The sequence below is a fragment of the Colossoma macropomum genome, unplaced genomic scaffold, assembly GCF_904425465.1.
Source record: "Colossoma macropomum unplaced genomic scaffold, Colossoma_macropomum, whole genome shotgun sequence".
Taxonomy (NCBI): domain Eukaryota; kingdom Metazoa; phylum Chordata; class Actinopteri; order Characiformes; family Serrasalmidae; genus Colossoma; species Colossoma macropomum.
This window is the reverse complement of record NW_023494792.1, coordinates 26,864,775-26,885,161: the sequence shown is the minus strand read 5'-3', so window position 1 is coordinate 26,885,161 and position 20,387 is coordinate 26,864,775. Positions and strand designations below refer to the sequence as shown.

Here is a 20,387-nt window from a genome sequence, read left to right as displayed (position 1 = left end):
CAGTTACAGGCTGACTCAAGGTGGTATATGTTAATAATATATACAATCAATAATATACAAAAATGATGAAATTGTGATAAGCAGAACATTTATTTTTGAAATAAATTATATAAATATGTCAAATGTATTTTTATCTTTACCCTCATTACATGAAAGGCTAAAAAAGTACAATAAGAAAGTCAGACACTGCAGAAAAACCTGATCAATTTCAGTTTTATTTTCAGATTTGTGCTCAGTGGAGCTCTAAGATCCGCTGCAGTAAAGAGAAACATACATTAATAATGCTGAGTTAATATTAAACAGATCACATTTGCATTCATTCATATTTTTTCACTTCTTTGTTCATTTACTGCATAGATAAACTAAGATTCAATAAGCGATTGTTAAGTTATAACTTGATTGGCTGTGATAACACTTAAGCAGGAGCGAGTGGTAACTACTTACAGTTACTCAGTTCCTTGTTTCTCAAGCAAAAGTCTGATGGATTTGTACTTTGTACTGAGAATTTGTTTAATCGGTTTAGTTCATAATCCTCTTTTTGGGTTTCATTTCATTATGATTGTGTTGGTTCAGCTCTGGTTCTGCTTTTACTGTTGATCACATCTCTTACTTCGGAGCTTTAGTGTTTTATTTTACATCAAAAGACCCACAAAGAGACCAGTTCAGTAACAAACTTTAGTTCATATTGATATGAATTAATACAATTATTTGTTTACTGATTACCAACATAGCAGCTTGTACATTTCAATAAACAAAGTTAATCAACAAAGTGAAAACAGCATTAACTAATGCAATTGTTATTTGTTAACATTAGCTAAGCAATATTAATGTAGTACCTCATGTGTTGTTCATAAACAGAGGCATTATTTAATGTTAGTCAACACTTTTTTAAAGTATAATTGACCCATTTTAACAAACAGGCAGTAAAATTAATTTTTTATCCCTTAAAATCTCAGGCTTACTACATATTAAGGCTTATTATTCAGTAACTACAGTGACTTCAAACTGGTTGAGCTATTCATAGGTTATAAGTGTGTAATAAAACTTCGGGCCTGCTGGTGGGCCCTGGCCATTTCAGGACATAAGCAATCTAATATGCAGACAGATTCAGATACAAGGAACATGCCTACATCTTTCACGCTGGCTTCCCACATCCAGTGTTGTGCAGCAGCCATGTTTAAGTTCCTTCTTTGTCCACAGGGAGACAGAGGAGACAGCGGTCAACCTGGGACCAGAGGTGACAAGGGCGAGAGAGTAAGAAACACCTGCAAACAGTGTCCAACTCAACGCAACCCAAAAGCACTGTATATTGCAACAATGAGGGTTGTTCTGTTGCTACAAGCTTGACATCAGAACCATAACAGAACCCTTTTTGGTGCTATGTAGAAACATTTTTTAAAAAGTTTTTTTTATATAGAACCAAATACAGCACACTCAGTCTGAAGAACCATCTCACAATGCAGAGAACCATTTGGCATGCAAATGGTTGTATATAGAACTCATGTTTCTAAATGGAACAATTGTTTTTATTAAAGAATCCTTGAAGAACCATCTTTTTTGAGTGTGTGAGAACATCTCTTACTTGTTCTACTCTAATATATTTTTACTTTTGTCTAAATTGAGAAATATCACTTGAAATTTGCCATAATTTCCTATGCAGTGTTTATAGATTGGAGCTCAGTGTAAGTAGCACTCTTAAACATTATGGTCCTTTAAGGGTTCTTTGGTAAGGAAAATGATTCTATAAAGAACGATGAACACTTAAAGAACCCTGTGCGTGATTGAAGGGTTCTTTGCATCATGAAAAAATTCTTCAGAAATGTGCTGTAGATGTAGAAAATGGTTTTGAAAACGATTCTATTTAGCACCCAAAAGAGTTCTTCTATCTTTATGATGTTGAATATATGAAGTTTATAACAAATAGAAGAACCCTTTTGGGTGCTATGTAGAACCCTCTTCAAAAAAGGTCCTATATAGATCCATCTACAGCTGTCCATCAATCCGATGAACCCTTTTATGATGCAAAGAACCCTTTATTCACACAGAGGGTTCTTTGAGTGTTCATGGTTCTATATAGAACCATTTTTTTTTACTAAAGAACCCTTGAAGAACCATCTTTTTAAGAGTGTAGATGATGTGCTTTGCAGGGATTTGCTGGCTTGCCAGGGCTTGGGGGCAAACAAGGAGACAAAGGCGAACAGGTGAGCAGCTTATACTCGCATTGTACTTCGCTTCATGCACTTCTCTGTTTGTTTGTTTGAAAACATTAAGAACAATGTTGTATTTGTGTTCATCTGTGTTTCAGGGTCTAACTGGGCCTACTGGACCTGCTGGTGTGCCTGGTCCTCTGGGACCACAGGTGAGGTTCAAGAAATTTTAGTATACCAGACATGCTACAGGCCCTGTCAGACTGTATCTGTAACCTCAAATGGCAAGAAATGAATCCTTAAAGTCAATTTAAATCAGATATCATAACGTATAACACTATCTCATCAGTGCCATAGGTAGGTGGGGTAGGAGGGAGAAGTGAAAAATAAAATTATTGGTTAATATTGTGTTTCTCCACCCAGTGGTGCACTGTGATTTATCAGAAATCAGAAGATACTTTGACAGACAATCATAGGAACATGATGGCTGGCTTATCCCACGTGAGGACTGAACTGCCAATCCCCACATCAGATACCCAGCAAGCTATGGGATAAGCCACCAAAACAGCCTTGCTAAGCAACAACAGCAATGCTGAGGAAAGCCTCACAGAAGAGTTGATAAACTAAAGGGGGAGAGCTAAGGCCAAACAAAAGAAATGCCAGAGCAGCATCTTCAAACAAAAGAGAGGTTTCTGAAAACAAAAGGGGAAAGCAGTCAACAAAAAAGGACACTCAAAGTGTTTTTTGTTGCGTGTGTTATGCATACACTGAAAGATGACTCAAGAAAATAGCGCTCAAGACTCAAGACAGAAACCAATTCCAAAGTTACTGGCTTAGTCAGAGATACATGCTTATGGCAACATGAACTCAAGACTGAGTGGTGAACTGTGGGAGAACTCTCCTTAAGTAGAGCTCCCACTGCTGCACCCGATCAGCCCTAATCAGGAAAGAACTTTGTCTTTTAAATTGTATGTATCACATTTAAAATGTCCAGGAACTTGACCTAGCAAGGTAGAAAATGTCCATTTTAATGTCAGTTTTACTTGAATGAGAAGAAAGGCCTGTTTGAATCTTACCTGTCTTACTCTTATCACTCTTGAAAAAGCGTTACAAATTAAGGACCAAAGATGTGATCAAAATATCACTATAGGGCCAAAAGTATGTGGACACCTGACCATCAAACGTGCATTTACCAAATACACAGGCATTCATGTGGACATGACCCCACTTTGTGGCTATAACAGCCTCCACTCTTGTGGGAAGGCTTTCCACAAGATTTTAAAGTGTGCCTGGGAATTTGTGCCCTTTCAGTCAAGAGATGATGGATGAGATGGCCTGGCTTGCAAGCAACATTCCAGTTCATCCCAAAAGTGTTCAGTGGGGTTGAGGTCAGGGCTCTGTGCAGGCTACTGGAGTTCCTCCACACCATATTCATCAAACTATGTCTTTATGGGCCTCGCTTTTTGCACAGGAGCATAGTCATCCTGGAACAGGAAAGGGTCTTCCCCAGACTGTTACCACAAAGTTGGAGGCATGTAATTGTCTAAAATGTCTTTGTATGGTGTATTAATAGCATTACCCTTTACTGGAACTAACGGGCCCAAAACCCTGAAAAACAGCCCCAGCCCATTATCTCTTCTCCACCAAACTTTACTGTTGGCACGATGCATTCTGGCAGGTAGCGTTCTCCTGGCATCTGGCAAATCTAGATTGCCAGAAGGCGAGACATGATTCATCACTCCAGAGAACATGCTTCCACTGCTTCAGAATCCAGTGGCGCACGTTTTAGGCCACTCCAGCCAACACTTGGCATTGCACATAATGATCTTGGGCTTGTGTGCAGCTGCTTGGCCATGGAAACCCAATCAAAGGACAAAGAAAGCACAGATAATTTACTACACAACAGTCCAAAGAAGTGCAGTACATGCTTCAAGGCTGAGCTGTTGTCGCTCCTAGATGCTTCTGTTCCACAATAACAGCACTTACAGTTGACTAGGGCAGATCTAGTCGAGCAGAAATTTCTGACTTGTGGCAAAGGTAGTAGTCACTAAGCTCTTCAAAATGACTCTGTATGTTTGTCTAAGGAGATTGCATGGCTGTGTGTTTGATTTTATACAGCTATGAGCAATGGGTGTGGCTGAAACACCTGGACTGAGTAATTACAGGGGGTGTTTAGACAATATAGCATATTAATACTTATGCCATCTTTAATAGAAATTGACCATTTCTTGCTGTTTTCCTTTTGTAGGGAGCCCAAGGTGAAGCAGGACTCCCTGGAGCTCCTGGTCCGAAAGGCGTTTCTGTAAGTGAAAACTGCATAATTGTTACTGTCTGAAACTTCTCCTACAGTCTACTGACACGGTTAATATGTCAAATGATCGATCTTTACAACCAAGTCCTCCAGCTTCCACTTGTTTTGTCTGAATTCCATTCCATTGATTTTTGTGAGCTGTGCAAGATAATCATCTGTCTACAAATTATATAAAAATTGCAATCATCGGGGTCCAAGCACCCCATACCATTTATGAGCAAGTAGAACAACAAATGATGGGCAAAGTGGCCTCCATTACAAATATTTTTGGGGTCTCAAGAGAAGATGTCTGCCAGATTTCTTACACATTTAACTTTTAACTGTGGTATGGTAAGAAATACATTTTTAACAAATAAAGTCAAAAACCTAGAAAACGGTACATGGGCAAAAGTGTTAAGCACATGTTCAAGTCACAAAATTGTTCTTCTAGGAACAAACCCCACCACAGAGGATTGGTTGTGAATTTAACTCAGTTTAATGTTTAACTATGTATGTGTGTTTTTGTCATTAGGGTGATCCTGGCAAAAAAGGAGAGAAAGGAGCAGCAGGAGAGCAGGTAAGCACTTAACTCTGTTCGTCAAATTCTAGTGCTTCAGTAAGACAACAGCAACATGCGTTAACATGTGTGCATGCTTGCAAATATGTGACTGTATGTGTGTGTGTGTACTTGTACATGAGTGTGTGTGTTTGTGTGTGTGGATGTCTGCTCTTGTGTGTGTGTATACAGAGGTGGGCTGATGGCTCCAACAGATGTCTCAGTGTTGATGAAGTCTCCATATTTCTGTATTTCCTGTGAGGTAGACGTGGGGGCGTAGTGTGTTTGAGCTGATCTCTGGTCAGAGTTCACTAAAAGTCATGTGTTATTCTGGTGTAGCCTGTATTCCAGTCAGGCAAAAGGCTAATTCCAGTTTTAGAAACCCAATGCAATGCAAACACAATGCAAAATGAGCAGAACATTCTAGAACCCAGATATTAGAATCCTTAACAACAAATTAAAACTGTTGTAGAATCCTAGTAACTAATGCAAGACTCATCTAGAATCCTAGTTACCACTGGAAAAACTGTTCTAGAATCCTAGTCCCCAACGCAAGAATGTTCTACAATTCTAATTAACAATGCAAGCCCATTCTAGAATCCTAGTTACCAATGCAAAACTGTTCTGGAATCCTAATTACCAATGCAAAACTGTTCCAGAACCCTAGTTGCCAACGCAACATATTTTTAAAATTCTAATCAACAATGCAAGACTGTTCTAGAGTCCTAGTCACTATGCTAAACTGTTCTAAAATTCCAATCAACAATGCAAGAATGTTCTAGAATCCTAGTTACCAATGCAAAACTGTTCTGGAATCCTAATTACCAATGCAAAACTGTTCTGGAATCCTAATTACCAATGCAAAACTGTTCTGGAATCCTAATTACCAATGCAAAACTGTTCCAGAACCCTAGTTGCCAACGCAACATATTTTTAAAATTCTAATCAACAATGCAAGACTGTTCTAGAATCCTAGTCACTAATGCAAAACTGTTCTACAATCCTAGCCATCATTGCAAAACTGTCCTAGAATCCTAGTCATCAGTGCAGAACTGTTCTAGAATCCTGGTCAACAAAATGCAAAACTGTTCATAGTCGATAACTGGAAATGCTGGACCATGGATAGAGTTCTCAGCTGAAAGTTCTAAAACTTTAGGAAACTCAATCTGGATGTAGGTTTGGCGCATTGATGATTCAGCTTGAGTAGAAGGCTAACGGTGCTCCGAGCCCAAGCGAATGGAAATGATAGAGAATGAAAGAACAGATCAGTGGTGCTTGACATTTCGGCGTGTGTCAAGTGCTCTCCCCCTGAGGGACACTTATTGTTCGGTCAGGAACGGCCTCATCTGCTCAGGATGTAATTTGCAAACAGAGAAGGCCAGAGTGGAGGCTCAGCTGTCAATTACTGCAGGATTATAAATGCTGCAATTAGTTAAAGGTTAAGGCAAACTTCATAGAGCCCTGTGAGCGTTTCAGTGTACACACTGGAAACCCTGCTAATGCTTTTTCTGATAGAATGTTTTTTTTTTTTTTTATTCCTGGAAATGCTGTCGGCATCAAGGCTATCATGTAATACGCTGACCTGTGCCTGTCCTTGTATATGTGATTCATGCTACACACAGATTTTTTTAACATCTGGTATTTCCCCTCGCACTCCTGACCTTGCCCGTGTAAGCGGCTCTACAGCGGCAGGGCCTCCGGGCTGCAGAAGCGTATGGATGCCCATGTTTGTGTAGGGGTTTCAGGGAGGGTTATGTTACAGTCATCACGCTGGTCAACCTGTCTGCTCCAGGAAGCTGTAGAGAGAAGACTGGAGATGTACTTAGTCTTAGAGGCTGAGATGGAGGGGCTTTACCCACAAACACAAGTAAAAAATCTGTGTTTTTTTATGTGTAGGACTTCGATAAGTGTCATTGGTGGGTACATATAGATACTCTGTTGGATGCATCAGAAGACAAAGTGTCTAAATGCATAATTTCCAGGCTAATTGGTTTTCCTGCTTGGCAAAAATCATCACTTCATGTTGAATGAATGAGAGTCTGGTCATGTAGCACAAATGGATATGCATGTAACATTAATAATACTGTCAAATGTGTCTTCCCTGAATCTGATTTTTTAGGGGCAGCCAGGGTTGGATGGCGTTCCTGGTAAACCTGGAGTTCCAGGAAAAGATGTGGGTATTCATGTTTTCTAATGTGCACATTAGACACATTATAATGTACAAGTGTAACATATAACATTTGTGCTGTCCATCACATAGCCACGTTTCTATCTACATTTTATTGTGTATTATTGGTCAATCTACTTTTTAAAAAGGTCTGCTTATCCATTAAATGTTGAATTTCCCTAAAAACAGGGTCTGAGAGGTCTTACTGGTGCACCTGGCCCGAATGGAGTCAAAGGAGAAAAGGTATGGGCAAGGCCACTCATTATTACACAGTTTGATTGTCTGTTTTTCAATAATTTTGATGATTAATGCATTAAAAGCACCGATATGGAATTTCTGAGACAATAATGATGACTGATAAGAACATTCTGTTATGGTGTTTTATACAACAGTTAGTTCCGGCCACACAAGCTGATTGGTTGTTCTAACTGTGCTGATATTTCGCCATAACATCACGTTTTTTTCACAAACACTGTATCACTCCGCTGAGACGCCGTTGCTAAGCAACGACTTTGACAGCTGTAGGAGACGCTCAAGCCATTTGAACGTTTTTACTTCTTACTTTGCCACAAACAGAAAATGGACACTTTTAAGATCACATTTGGCCGACAGCCGATTTGGTCAGACTCTGAAGATGAGACGACACTAAATTCCCAAACTGTCATCACCACTGAGCAGCTTTTCAGTCGGCAGCTGAGACAGAAGAACAGCTAAACAACCTGGAATCAGCCAGAAATGAACCCAATACCATTCGCCAAATGTGTAGTCTGATCTTCAGAGTCTGACCAAATCAGACTGAACCATAAAACTGGTGCAATAAAAAAAAGAAAAGCTGCTCAGTGGTGATGACAGTTTCAGAATTTAGTGTAAGGAGGTGAGGATTGAACAGCCGTGATGTTATTTCGCGATAGCACACTCCCTCTCATGTTCTATTGCTTAAATAGTTGGAGATACTGAGGGCCAGACGAGGTCAGGCACAGTGCAAAATGTGCCTAAATGAGACCTCAATATGCGTCCACAGTGAAAGTTGAAAGTTCTATTAACAAATGAACCCAAAAAGCGTTCTACATTGGTGATATTTTACTCCAGCTGAATCGATAACACAGAGTTTAGCCCAGTTTAAACAGTTTTATTCTGATGGTAAACTTTCTCCCAGCACATGTTTGAGGCCCATGCCTCCGTCTAACTGCTGTGTCTGCTGCTGTTGTTAAAGGAGGTCCCTCAACAACAGGCCTCATGAGATCCCAATGCAAATTTATGCCTGGTCTTAAAAGCTTCTTATATAATACACTCCACCCATTTTTTGTGTGATCCTCCCATGGTTTTGCCCTATCCACCCTCAAAGGCGAGGCAAGGCAAGTTTATTTATATAGCACCTATGATACACTGCTGTCATCAAGTTGCTTTACAAGTAAGAAAAAAGGAGAGCATTTAAAAAAGGAGAAAAGAAATAAAAAACTTGATGAAAACAATAGATTTAAAAGAGAAAATCATTAAATTAGCTTAATTAAAAATCAAATTAAAAATTAGAATAATAAAGTGGTGTTACAGAGGAGCATGAGGAAGAGAAGCGAATTTCGCATTTCATCATGTACATAAACTGTGCGTTTGGGCCAGTTCCCTACAAAACATGAAGGCAGAATGTGTCCATTATGCTTGTGAAACTGACGCAAACGGCTTATTACATTTGGCCCTGTGTGCTGGCTTTTCACAATGTGTGATCACAAGTGCTTGACTATTGGGCTAAACCTTTAATTCATGTCCGTGTCTCGTGATCTCGTTTCATATCCACTGGAATCAGTTACTGTGTGAACGGCTCTGTTTTAGGTTTTAAACACGCTGGACTGTCCTCCTCCTGTTTGGTTGTTAAAGTGCTGCTACTCTCACATCTGTCTGAGGAACCTGTGATTTTTAAGTGTGTCTGGCTGTAATTACTGGGTTCAGCACAAACATATGTATGAACGCATCTTCCAGCTGAAGTTTATAAGCTGCTCAGATGTGGAAACTTTCTTTTCAAATGATTCCAAGAATGATACACTGTCTGGTGCTTCTGTGGTGTGGTGTGTTTTAAACAGCTGAAAAACTGAGAACCTGCATTATCATCGGTTCCATTCGACTCAGGGTGCCAAGATGTGATTATAGAGAGATTCTCAATGCGTCTTGATGTGTCTCCATTTTTCTAAAAGCTTACATACTCTAAACTACGGAAGTCTGGAGAGGCCATGAGGTAGTTATAATATAATAATCTCAGACAAACAAAGTTGTTATCTTGAGATAACGAGTTAAGTATTCTGTGATCTCAATATAACAAAGCTGTTATCTTGACATAACGAGTTAAGTATTCTGTGATCCCAATATAACAAAGCTGTTATCTTGAGATAACAAGTTAAAAACCTTGTGATCTCAAGACAAAAAAGTTGTCTTGAGATAACGAGTTAAGTATTCTGTGATCTCAATATAACAAAGCTGTTATCTTGACATAACGAGTTAAGTATTCTGTGATCTCAATATAACAAAGCTGTTATCTTGAGATAACAAGTTAAAAACCTTGTGATCTCAAGATAAAAAAGTTGTTGTCTTGAGATAACGAGTTAAGTATTCTGTGATCTCAATATAACAAAGCTGTTATCTTGACATAACGAGTTAAGTATTCTGTGATCTCAATATAACAAAGCTGTTATCTTGAGATAACAAGTTAAAAACCTTGTGATCTCAAGATAACAAAGTTTAGATAACAAGTTAATTATCTTGTGATCTCAAGATAACAGTTGTTACCTTGAGATAACAAATTAAGTGTTCTGTGATGTCAATACAACAAAGGTGTTATCGTGCGATAAAGAGTTAAGTATCTTGTGATCTCAAGATAACAAAGTAGTTAACTTGAGATCACAAGATAATTAACTTATTATCTCAAGATAACAATCCAGAAAATTATAGCAACAGCTCATGTCTTCTCCAGACTTCCGTACTAAACAGATAAAAAAACAGCACATTTTGTCTCTAACTAGACACATCAGTGTGTTCAGCTGGAGACGACACATGTAGGGGTACTTTTACACCAAATGTGTTGAGATATTTCTGTGGGTAACTAGCTGGGTCCAGAAACAGTGGGAAAAATACCTTTGGTAACACTTTCTATGAATGTCACTTTTGTAAGCATCTATAAACACATTTATAACATGTTATAATGTATTCATAAGGCATTATAAACATGGTTATAAATATTTATAAAAAAGAATTACACTGAATTACATTTTATAGCCATGTTTATTATACATTATGAATTGTTAATATAATGCATTATAAATAGTGTTAATAACATGTTATAATGTCAGTGCCAAAGAAGTCAGTCCCAGCTTGGAGAGCGTAAAGTAAAGACAAATACCAAGCTAACGGTGGGTGTACATTACCTTTCCCACATTGGGTAAAACACTGATGGCAGCTCTAGTTTAAACTCTGACATTTGAAGCCTGTAATGTGCTTTATTGTGAATGTTTTAGTGTTTCAGTAAATCCTTCAGTAAATACTTCAACTTGAAGCCTCACTGTTAACACTGGAGGAGGCTTTAGTACAGTACGCTTCACTTTACTTAGAGTGGACAAATACCACTTATGAGCTCTTATAATTTGTTATGATCAGTGCTTATAAGGTATTATGTTAACAATTCATAATGCATAATAAACATGGCTATAACATATAATGCATTTTTATATTAAATAATATATAATATATAATATTTAAATATATAAATATTTATAGCTATGTTTATAATGTCTTATGAATGTATTATAACATGTTATGAATGTGTTTATAGATGCTTACAAAGGTGACATTCATAGAAAGTGTGACCATACTTTTCATGCAAAATGTGGGGCACCTCATGTAAGATGGCAAGCATTAGCATACAGTTAGCTGTAGTTGTAGATTCAACCCTGCAACATCCAACTATAATAATAATAAATGTTATGTATAAATGTATTCCTCTACTTATGTCACACCTCCTTCAGACACGGCTGAGCCTACAGCCAACCTGACGGCTCGGGACTGCATTTCCCAGAACCCCTCGCTGCATCACGTGACTCAGGACTCACACAGATCCACCTCAAGTTCACCAGTCTTCTGATTGATCACACCTGACTCTCGTTACTTGTGTTTGTTGGTTTAGTGTATAAGCCCAGGCTTTAGCTTAGGGACTTTGCGAAGTATCGTCACTCTAATGTGCATACCGAGTGTTCCCACTGTTCTGACTGCTACTTTGTGTATGACCCGTTTTTTTTTTGTTTATGACTTCATTTAAAGCCTTATCCCTTTGTTCTGTTTTGGTTTGCTGGTGTCCGACCTTCTGCTACGGTTTCTTGACTGTGATTTTGGATTCCCCTTTTGGTATTAAAGTTTTCAACTCAAGCCTCGGCTGCAAGCGTCTGGTTATGTTTGCCGACGTTACAACTTACTGCTAAATTATGTGCTTCTGATTTTTCAGCCCCACGTTCATTTCAGCTGAAGTACCTTTTTTTTGCCATTTGTTTCTTCCCGGATATTCGTTCATTAACTCTCGAGGATACTCGGATATCAAAATTCGTCGGAATGTGCATCCCTAATAGCATATTCAATATCTTGAAGTATCGTGATATATTTTTTGCCTTATTTCCAACTCCTAGGCTACATTATGATTTTGTCCTGTATTGGTTATTAACAAGGTTTACTGCAGATAATACCTACGTCCTGTTCTTTGTTAGTGTGTATGATTTTGTAACATTAGCAATTTTCATGGAAATCATGAATTCTATAGAGGGCTGATTGCACAAGTGGGCACAGTTTAACTTCCAGTATAAGCAGTGTGTGCATAACGACATCCACTGGTGTGACTCTACATCTGTTTTAAACCTGTTTCACCTCTCATTCTTTAAATGATGCACACAAAAGTGATTTGCGTGCTAATAGCCTCCTCTGCTGGAGAGACTTCAGACTGCTACATGCGCTCTACTCGAGTAAATGAGCGGTCTAATATTTAAATGGTTTTAGTGGTTTTGGGGGATGTTATAAGAAAAAGAGCACTTTCTCTTCTTGAGTTCACCTTATAGCATGGAGATGTCTTATGTAGTGCTCCGACGTTGACCTCACAAGCTCTGTTAAGTGCATTGTGAGAAAAATGGGACACATTTTGCTTCTTTATTTATTTATTTATTTATTTATTTATTTTTGTTTCATAGGGAGAGAGAGGCCCAGCTGGAATAGCTGGAGATGCGGTGAGTGACTGCTTAGCTTCTCAGAACTCAATATCAGACCCATATTCCTGCCATTTCTGCCTGTTTCCCTCTAATTTGAATCCATACCCAACAGCAGAAAAAAGAAATTCTATCAAAATCTGTACAGTACTGTGCAAATCTGTACAGTACTGTGTCGGAGACCACCCATTTCCAGTCAAAAGAATAGAATTGAATTGGAATTGAATTTACTGAAAACCATGAACCCCTTAAAATCTCAGGGTTATTACATACTAAGGCTTATTATTCAGTAACTACGGGGGACTTCAATACCAACTGAGCTCTTCTTAGATTAGTGTGTTGGCCCACCCTGACCATTTAAGGGGTTAAGTACAAGTTATTCATTCTTCAGGAGATATTTCTGAAGAGATTAGATATAAGATGATCCACTAAAACCCACCAAATAAGTGTAAAAACAGAACTAATAGAGCTTAATAATTAAATAATAATTAATAATTAAAAGTTAGAGGGAAAATGGAACCTGTACAAGTTTACACACACTCTCAAAAAAGTATAGTTCTTTAAGGGTTCTTTAGTAAAGACAGTGGTTCTATGTAGAACCATTAACACTCAAAGACCCATTTGCATGCTTAAAGGGTTCTTGGCATGGTGAAAGGGTTCTTTGCATAGTTACAAGCTTGACATTGTAACAATAGCAGACCCCTTTTTGGTGCTCTATAAAATCATACACAACACATTCTCCATCAATCTGAAGAACCATTTCACCATGCAAACAACCTGGGTCTTTGAGTGTATAGTACCAATGTCTTTACTAAAGAACCCTTGAAGAACCGTGTTTTTAAGAGTTTAAGTTGAAACAGGCCATGAACCTGCCAGTGAGCCCGAAGTTTTATTAGCCACCTCTATAACCTGAGAATAGCTCAGCCAGTTTGTATTGAAGTCCCTGTAGTTACTGAATAATAAGCCTTAGTATGTAATAAGCCTGAGATTTTAAGGGGTTGAAAAGACCCCAGAACATGGTTACTGAAAGGTTTCTTCTTTAGAGAGGAAGTTATGCAGATTCCAATTATCGCCAGTCTTTTAGGCTCTTAGTCTTAGAGTGAGATGTTTCAACACGTCTCATCATATCTAGCTGTATCGTTGTGCTGTTATTTTTATATTCTTATATGCTCTGATTTTACGTGTTGAACTTAATAGACAGCATGTTGAGTCAAGCAGAGCTATCCTGAGTGTGGACACCATATAAATGAACTGGTGGGTTTAATTTCTCATGATGGACCATTTCATCTTGCAAGAAGGGGAAAAGATCATAGTGCCTGTCAACAGGATAACACTGCTGTCACCGGCAGACCTGTTTCCATTTTTGACAGATTCAATTTCAGTCATAAATTAAAACCTGTCTCGTCCTCATTTAAAAGCTTTGAGACCTAAATCTAAACGCCACATAGTATCTTGAAGCTCTTTTTTTTCCAAGAACTGCATGTTTCCTCCTCACAGCAACAACAGCTTCCATGAATAACATTACTGTCATATCATTACTGTCATATTACTGATATTACTGTTTTCTATAATAGCCATACTGGACATTTATGTTTCCTTGTGCTCTGTCAGGTCCAGTTGGCAGGCCTGAAGGGAGTATACTGACTAATAAAGTCTAAAACATATGATAGCAGTAAAGAATAATGCAGCTAACATCAAAGGAAAGCTAATTTAGCCTGCTAAACCTTTCATTTTAATTAATGCTGCCTGAAGGTGTTTGTGATTGTTGTATTGTATCACAATTTACTGTATCTTGAGAGATTTTCAGTTTCAGTAGAACATTTAAAGAGAATTTCACCTGTGCTTAAACGAACTGAAACCTATTTTTTTTCCAGGACGTCCCAGGTCCACCCGGCCCTGCTGGAGCAGATGGGCCTCCTGGGCCTCCTGTAAGTCCATTAACCTGTTTCTCCCATCACATGCAGCAAAGTCCTTTCACTGAAAGGGAAAATATCACTTCGCATGGCTGCATGATTTAGAAAAATATCATATTGTGATTATATTGCTACATGTAGCAATTTTGATGCTTTGGAATACATTAAAATACATTGGTGTGAAATGCTTGACCATGATTATGCCAGAAAATGGCTTGATTCACCAAAATTCCCAGATAAGCTCATCGAGAAATGTTTGTAATTTATCTTGAAGCTCAAAACACACTGTAAACAGATGTGTGATTGCTTAGAAGGCTCATGTGCGTATTGCAGCCTTTTGTAATAACAGGATAGAAAAGCCAATATTGTGATACTAGTTAACAAACAATACAACACTTTGCGAAATATTCAACCCCCTTTAAAAGCCATCAGATTTGTCTGGATTAAAAATGACACTTTGATGTGTTGTTTCTGTGTCATATGTTACTAAAAAGACTCTTCAAAATGAGTTAATGTTTTATTTTATGTAAGAAAACAAAAATCAAAAATACTCAGAAACTAACTTGCGTATGTTTTGAACCGCTGTGTTGCGAAAGCTGTAAGTTTCACAGATGAAAGACATAGATGTCTTACAGTTGGCCTCTCCCTGTGAATCATTTAAAAAGTTCACCTTTTCTGGATAAAAGACCCCCTTAATCCAATTACCTTTGGTCAGACTGTGTGTCTGAAGGAAAGCTGTGAAAATTAAGGCCAAAGAGTCTTTTAAAGCACTCAGAGATAAAGTTACAGACATGCAAAGGTAGGAAGAGGCTACAAAATAATATCCAAGTGTTCGGATGCCCCAATAAGCACTGTTGGATCGACTGTGAGGAAATGGAAGCTGCATCATAACCACCATGACACTTAGACAAGTCCATTCCCTCAAAACTCAGCGTCAGAGCAATAAGGGGGCTTGTAAGGGCAGCTTCAGACAGGTCAACCGTCACTCTGAAGGACCTACAGACCTCAGTGGCTGAGACTGGAGTGAAAGTGCACCAGCCAACAATATCAACAGCTTGGCATTCATCTGGCCTGTATGGGAGGGTGGCTAGAAAGAAGTCGTTACTGAAGAAATACGTAATAAAGCATGTCTGGAGTTTGGCAGAAAGCATCAGAGCGACCCAGCTAAGATGTGAGATAAGGTTTTGTGGTCAGATGCGACAAAAATTTGAGCTTTTTGCCCTAAATTAAAACACTGCGTGGCGCAAACTTAACACTGTCCATCCTCAACAATCACCATCCCAACAGTGAAGCATGGGGGTGGCAGCATCATGTTGTGGGGATGCTTTTCTTCAGCAGGGACTGGGCATCTTGTTAAAATTAAAGGACGAGTGGATGGTATAAAACACAGGGAGATGCTGCAAGACAACCTGCTTCAGTCTGCTCAAAACTAAAGTTGGGAGAAGTATGACCTTTCAGCAGGACGGTGATCCCAAGCACAACGCCAAAGCAGCACAGGAGTGGTTGAACAATCAAAAGGTGAACATCTACAATGGCCAAGTCCAGTCCAAACGAGAATCTGTGGCACTGTTTGAAAACTGCGCTTCACATGTTTGATCCATCCAGCCTGAACAACTTCTCTGCCAGGCAGAATGGGTGTAAATCTCTGCCAAACAGAGTGCAAAGCTGGTAGAAACTTACTCCAACAGACTTAAAGCTGTCACTGCAGCAAAAGATGGTCCTACCAAGTACTAGTCTGAAGGAGTTGAATACTTATGTAAGCAGTATTTTTTAGTTTTTGATCTGCTGACAAATAATGACACTTTTTTAAGAGCATGTTTGTTTGCAATATAATACTGTCTGGAACAATCAGTGTAAGTGTCATTAATAATCCAGACAAATCTAATGACCTCTAAGGGGGGTTGAATACCTATGCAAGGCACTGTATATTGTCTCGCACCAATGCTTCATTACTAACAATGCCCAATAATACAGTTGCTAACATACAGTTAGACATACAGGTAAACAAACAAAGTTTGTCAAATTACATGATTTTTACATTGATTTTGATTCACATACATTAATTTAAGTGAAAATAGGTTAACACATCCTCTACAGAGAACACACTTACAAATGGCATTTCTCTGCCAATTTTAAATAAATTTTCTTTAACATATTGGAAAATAATAAAACATAAAATATAAAATGTGCCTGTGAGGGATGATGCTATGGGGTTGTTTTTCAGGGGTTGGCCTAGAACCCTTAGTTCCAGTGAAGGGAACTCTTAAGGCTTTAGCAGACCAAGACATTTTGGAGAATTCCATGTTTCCAACTTTGTGGAAACAATTTGCGGAAGAACCTTTTTAAAAATATTTAAATGTGTATTCTCTGTAGCTGGACACATAGTTGTAGTTACACCAATGTTCAAGGTAGGCTTTATAAGCTACTGTAGCACTGAATACAGTCTGCACACAGTATAATCTGTGTACAGCATTAAGACTTCACTAGACTTCCTACTTGAAGTGTCAGATCAGCTCTCGCATAACATCTTCTTCACCTCCAGGGATTTTCCTGGTTAAACAGAGGTTAAGTGAAAATGTCACGCTCTGTTTCAGACACGTTACGTTATCCATGGCGACCCGTGACCAGGAGCTGTTCATGCGTAAAGGTATTAAAAAGCTGACTGTAATTGAAGAGTTATTTTATTCTTTCTGTCAGGGTCCACCCGGTCCACCCGGCGAGCCTGGAGAGCCTGGAGAAAACGGCCAAAGGGTACGACATATTAAACTAAAGAGCATCAGTGCACTCTGGGTCTCCGTGTTGCCTTCGCCTGAAGCGTCTGCTCAGAAACTACCACAGTGCATCTAACACTAAAGACAGCATTGAACTCTTTTCACACAGTGATAGGAAACACAGTGGCAAATAGAAAGCGGCAGTTCCACATGCTGATCCGTTTTACTATGACCAATAAGGACATGCACGTTTACCAGCAACACTGAGGACACTAAGACAAACACTCTGAATGCAGCATCAGCAGAATGGTAGATTCGACAGGGTTAAGCATAGATCTGCTCTTAAAATATGTGTGCATTGATTTATATTCACAGGCTCCAAACAGAATACATTTACTAATACTAGTATAGAATAGTATTACTAATACTAGTGTAATTACTTCATACCGTATTTTTACTTATTTGACAGTTAAACAACTAAACAGTATCAGAGTTCAGTACAGGTAGCACATAACTTTTTTAATGAATGACACAGGAAATGATTACAACACCACACATTTTACAATTTGGCAAGTGACACAGTCTGATGTCTGGGCCCCTTTCTCATGCGAAGTGATGTGTTTTTTCTTTGTAAAGCAGATTTATTTCAAGATTCAAAACTTTTGCGCCCATCGCATACTGATTTGACCACTATGTATATAATCAAAACACTGCAGTAGGGGATCAGATAAGATACGATATATTACAATGATGTCTATGGACACGACATCACAGAGTATTAAACTCTGAGCCCAGTAAACAATATAAAATATAAACTTTAGGAGAATCGGGAAAATAACAGTAATTTCATCTGCATTTTTACAGACAGACTATAATGATATACTTTAATGATGTTTGTGATGTATAGATGTGTTTCTTTCAGCTACAAGGAAAAAAGTTGTACTGCTGCATTTGCTCTACTTGTCCAAGAGATGGCAGCAAAGCCTAAGTCAAGTTTTTCTTTTCCTTTTCTTTTTTTAATTTGACAGTAGTTGTTATTCATTTTCTGTTGACCTCTTTCTAGGGAAAGAAAGGAGAAAGTGGACTGCCTGGAGTTGATGGGCTTCCTGGACCACCTGTAAGAACAGCAGACACAAACAGCCATACTGATGATTTCAGACAGAACCTCTCGCTGTGTAGTGCCGACTCCAAAAAGCTCTTCCCACCATTCTCCTCTTCCCTGATTAAATCCGTGACGTGCACAATGATCATGTATACTGTCTAAAAGTGTCCAGTTGGCCTTCTAATGAGCGAATTCAGCTACATTAAGGTCACCCATCACTGACACAGGTGTTCAGTTGTGCACTCACAGTAGTACTGAACAATAGAGTGGGATGATCTGGACGAGCTGCACATGAGCCTAAGGTCACCATGACCAATGCCAAGTGTCAGCTAGAGGGGTATAAAGTTGTGGAGCTGTGTTCTCTGGAGTGATGGAGCTCTATCCAGTACCTTTGGGATGAGTTGGAGATGCAGAACTGATCATCCAACATCAGTACCTGACCTCACTAATGTTCAATCAAATCCTCACAGCAATGTTCCACCATCTAGTGTAAAGACTTCCCAGAAGAGTAGAGGCTGTTACTGCAGCAAAGGAGGATGAACCCCCTATTAATACCCTTCATTTTAAACGAAACACAGGAGCAGCAAGGGTTGGACATTAAGCGCATCTTCATACCTGTTAGCTGATGTGTGCTTCATCAGAGCTCCCCCTAGTGGCTCACAGTGGATTTTCAGCCATAGTCATTATGTATTACCCTGTAAGATGGGCTTTATAAGAGCTGCTTAATATTATACTGAGTAGTGCCTTGTATACATACTTTACCCTTTAATGTTCTACCAACCATTTGGTAGAGCACATTTTGAGCTACTATACATGCCACAAAGTGCCATCTTGACCATTTGGTAGACATGAATATTTAAAAAATTGTGGGGTCAAAACACTTGTTTTTTATTAATGACCCAAACAAATAAAAAATACAAAAAAAATCCATTGCTTTTTTCTTCATGAGGACATTAAAGGGTTAAAAAAGATGGTTCTTCAAGGGTTCTTTAGTAAAAGAATAGAACCATGAACACTCAAAGAACCCTATGCATGATTAAATGTTTCTTTGCATCATGAAAGCGTTCTTCAGATTCATGGAGAATGTGCTGTAGATGGTTCTATATAGGACCTTTTGGAAAAGGGTTCTATATGGCAACCAGAAGGGTTCTTCTATTGTCACAAGGCTGATTCTTAAGAGCTCACATTAGACATGACCTTATAAGAATTCCTATTTTTCAAACATTCAAATAAAACTAATATCGCTTGTCAGTGATATTAAAGAACCACTTACAGCACATTCTTAAGAACCCTATCATGCAAACAGTTCTTTGAGTGTTCAAGGTTCTATATTGAACCATTATCTTTACTAAAGAACTTTCAAAGAACCTTCTTTTGTAAGAGTGTTGCATTAACACGATTCACTCATGCTTAAACCTGAACTAGTCTCCATTTCCACATTGTACTGTATCATTCAAAGACATTGTAATCATAATTTAAGATGAAGTCTTATGATAAAGTCCTGTTTAACAATCGTTAATTAGTATTTTGGGTTTTGCTTGTAGGGTCCTGTGGGCCCTCCAGGACCTCCTGGCAACTCAGGGCAGACTGGACCTCCTGTAAGTTAACATGGAAACACAGTAAGAGCTACAAACTGGACAATGATGCGAAACAAATTCAACCATTTTAACTTTGTCTCTATCATTTCTAAAGGGATTGCCTGGTGAAATCGGATTCTCTGGAAAACCAGGAGAAGCAGGAAAACCGGTAAGAGAATCCAGACTGCAGTCTTCGGAGTAAGAACGCTGCTCACCTCTGACAGTCGGGCCCTTCTTTAATATGTCATTTGGTCCTCTGAATACTGAATATATTTGACAGGGTCTTCCAGGAAAGGATGGTCTGGATGGTCTCCCTGGAAACGATGGAGAGAAGGTTGGTGCTGCAAAGTTCAGCATCATAAATTTCGACTTATGATGCCGTTTCTTCATTGCATTCATGCATGACAGAACATGTTCAAAGTGATACTTAACATAGATTCTTATATGACAGATATATAGTTATCGATATATAGTTAACATATAGTTTTTTACTTATTTGTTTGGTGCATGTTCTTACTTTCTATCTACTGTTTTAATGCAATTTTTACAGGGCCAAAGAGGAGAACCTGGGCTAGATGGCTTCCCTGGAAAACCTGGTCCAAAGGTCCATCTCACTACTCTATATAAACCTGCTGTCTTTAAAATGAGTATTCATCAGGCACAGCCTGCACTAATTATCATTAAAGCGCTAATCATTTG

The 20,387-nt window shown here is 38.7% G+C and overlaps 1 protein-coding gene across 1 annotated transcript in view; it reads left to right on the top strand.

The window, feature by feature from the left end:
• Window positions 1-20,387, top strand: part of col22a1 (collagen, type XXII, alpha 1) — a 123,029-nt gene that overhangs the window by 62,275 nt on the left and 40,367 nt on the right. Inside the window, exons 13-27 of the mRNA XM_036576727.1 lie at window positions 1,201-1,254; window positions 2,148-2,201; window positions 2,306-2,359; window positions 4,396-4,449; window positions 4,970-5,014; window positions 7,113-7,166; window positions 7,350-7,403; window positions 12,371-12,406; window positions 14,260-14,313; window positions 16,996-17,049; window positions 18,073-18,126; window positions 19,656-19,709; window positions 19,804-19,857; window positions 19,969-20,022; window positions 20,239-20,292. Coding sequence (XP_036432620.1) covers window positions 1,201-1,254; window positions 2,148-2,201; window positions 2,306-2,359; window positions 4,396-4,449; window positions 4,970-5,014; window positions 7,113-7,166; window positions 7,350-7,403; window positions 12,371-12,406; window positions 14,260-14,313; window positions 16,996-17,049; window positions 18,073-18,126; window positions 19,656-19,709; window positions 19,804-19,857; window positions 19,969-20,022; window positions 20,239-20,292 — 783 coding nt within the window. The remainder of the gene's footprint in view (window positions 1-1,200; window positions 1,255-2,147; window positions 2,202-2,305; window positions 2,360-4,395; window positions 4,450-4,969; window positions 5,015-7,112; window positions 7,167-7,349; window positions 7,404-12,370; window positions 12,407-14,259; window positions 14,314-16,995; window positions 17,050-18,072; window positions 18,127-19,655; window positions 19,710-19,803; window positions 19,858-19,968; window positions 20,023-20,238; window positions 20,293-20,387) is intronic.